The following is a 2425-nucleotide window of genomic DNA, read 5'->3' as shown; positions in this document are numbered from 1 at the left end:
CCAACCTCTCACGTTGAGCTAGTAGAATGGACTAACTGTTCACAGCCAAATGGCAGAGAGTGTATCGTAACCATTTTTCTGTTCTCTTTTGTTCGGTAATGTGGCTTTTCCGATACGCGACCAGGACCGGTGGAACTAAAGCAAACGCCCAAAGAAGCTGCGACTATACAGTGGTGGTGGGTGGCTTTTGGCTCCAACACACTTGCTCACGAGTCTTGCGCTCTCTAGTTAGCCGCTTAGCCAGTTCCCAAGGTTTGACCATCGTAGGTTCTTCGTATAAAAGTCACTAGTTAGTCCCGGCTCAAGTTAGTTCTTTCTTAGCAGTGAATCTATCAGTGTCTTGGTCCGCATACGAGGATCAGGATCTGTTACCGAGAGTGTGCGTGTGTATTTACAAAGTAAAGGCTTTCTTGAAGAGAAGCAGTTTACTACACAAGGAAACCTCTTCGACTTCGACTCAAAGGGAATCATGTTTCGATTTGTGAGTGTTGCTGTGAATGATATAGATATTAGAACAGTACATTTTTTTGGAATATACATTATATTCTTCGTGAAATAAAATTGAAATTCGGAAGAAACCATTCTATGTGATTAAACAAAGTGTTCATTTACTAATTATTGATCATTTTATGTGTTTTGAAGATATTGCTATCAACGTTGCTTGTAGCAGCGACTGCCCAATACCAAGGTGGTTACAATCGGGATCCGAAAACTGCTGCTATCCTGAGTGAACAGCGCTATCTTTCCGGAGATGGCAAATTTGGCGCTGCATACGACCAGGAAGATGGAACTAACTTCAAAGAAGAGACGGATGCCGATGGTAATCGTCGTGGATCCTACAGCTACGTTGACCCATCTGGACAAAGAAGAACTGTCTCCTACGTCGCTGGCAAAAATGGGTAAGCTTTTTTAGAATGTGTTTTTGTACGAAATGTATTTCCCCAGAGAGTGAAGTGATTAGACGTGGTGTAGTATTTTGAAAACAAGTTGAATGTAATTGAAATTTCATCTTATTTTTAAGCTTTCAAGCTTCTGGAGACCACCTTCCAGTAGCTCCTGCTGCTCCAGCTCATGCTGCACCTCAGCCACAGTACCAACCGCAAGCTCAATATCAGCCTCAGCCAGCACCACAGTACCAGCCACAGCCACAGTATCAGCCGCAGTTCAGCAGCGGTGGACGCAGCTATGATAACCAAGGTTATGACGATGGTCAATACGATCCACGCTGGAACGATCCATCGTTCAGCGAACAACACTCACGTCAAGCTCCGGCTCCAGCCCCGGCACCGGCACCAGCTCCCGTTTCTAACTATCGTCCTGCTCCGGCACCAGTAGCTCCTGCTCCACAATACAGTCACTATAATCATGCTCAGGTTGGTCAACAGCCACACCAGGAATGGACTACTCAGGCACCTCATCGATTCCAGCCGCCTGGCAAACTGCAGCTGAACAGAACTCCTGACGGTTTTAGTTACTCTTTTAACAAAGTTTAAGTAACCTATACTGAAAGCAAGTCAAAGAGAGAAACAGAAAGATAGTGATCGAGTGTGTGAGATAGAGATAGAATTTGTGAAACTTTAATGCCTCAAAGGATTTCCTTCTCCTTCATTACCATAGATCCTATGGAATTTTCCATCCCTTCTAATTTGCACGTGTTCTGTTCACTGTTCGTTTTAGTAGTCGAGTAAGAGTTACTGCCTGTTGTGATATGAGTACGTAGGAGAGACCCAGTGGTCAAATATTGGCCACAATATTCAAGTTAGATATTATTTAAATATCCCTCGTCCCATTTCCAATCACGACACCATTCAATATTAAAATCACTTCTATTTGAATAATTCGGTCGAAAATAAGAAGAATTAAAGAATATGATAATGATACAAAAAATTTAGTCTACCATTAATTACTCAAAAAGAAACACTTCGATCACCCACCCTGCACTAATTAGTGCCTAACCATTTGCATTAATTGTTACCAAATAAACGCTAGTCAGCGTGCAGTTCACCCGATAATTTGATTTTATTGGCTTTCATTACTGTTCGGATTAACCATGCAATAAAAACCATGAAAATTCGTTACCGCAATTCATAACTAACCGCTGCACAATTTCCTGAAACCTAACATCGTCGAAACAATGCAACAAATTTCATGTCATTTCTCCCCTCAATGTCATTCTTCCCCGTGGATTCTTATTCCATGCTCATAAGTGCGCAAAAGCGTTCTTTATAAAAACGCCCTCGACTCGGCTCTAATGTTTACCACAACTTCAGCGGGGCAACAAGGAAATGTCTTGAACAAGCGATTTCAATGCTGTAATAAGCAAGAAAACTTGTTTTCCTCCCTCAGTCTCTAGACTTCACTGAGCTCAGTCGGAAAAAAATCGGCACGAAATTATATATTCACTCTCGCTTTCGATATGTGCAAT

At 42.2% G+C, this 2425-nt stretch overlaps 1 protein-coding gene across 1 annotated transcript; it reads left to right on the top strand.

Moving 5' to 3' along the window:
* The first annotated feature begins 298 nt into the window (after window positions 1-298).
* On the top strand, window positions 299-1887 carry LOC131425207 (cuticle protein 2). Its single transcript, XM_058586886.1, has 3 exons — window positions 299-481; window positions 643-899; window positions 1022-1887. The coding sequence occupies exons 1-3, from the start codon at window positions 470-472 to the stop codon at window positions 1491-1493; spliced, it is 741 nt and encodes a 246-aa protein (XP_058442869.1). The 5' UTR covers window positions 299-469; the 3' UTR covers window positions 1494-1887.
* Window positions 1888-2425: the final 538 nt, after the last annotated feature.

The sequence above is a fragment of the Malaya genurostris genome, chromosome 1 (genome assembly GCF_030247185.1).
Source record: "Malaya genurostris strain Urasoe2022 chromosome 1, Malgen_1.1, whole genome shotgun sequence".
Lineage (NCBI taxonomy): Eukaryota > Metazoa > Arthropoda > Insecta > Diptera > Culicidae > Malaya > Malaya genurostris.
This window is presented reverse-complemented; position numbering and strand designations above follow the sequence as displayed.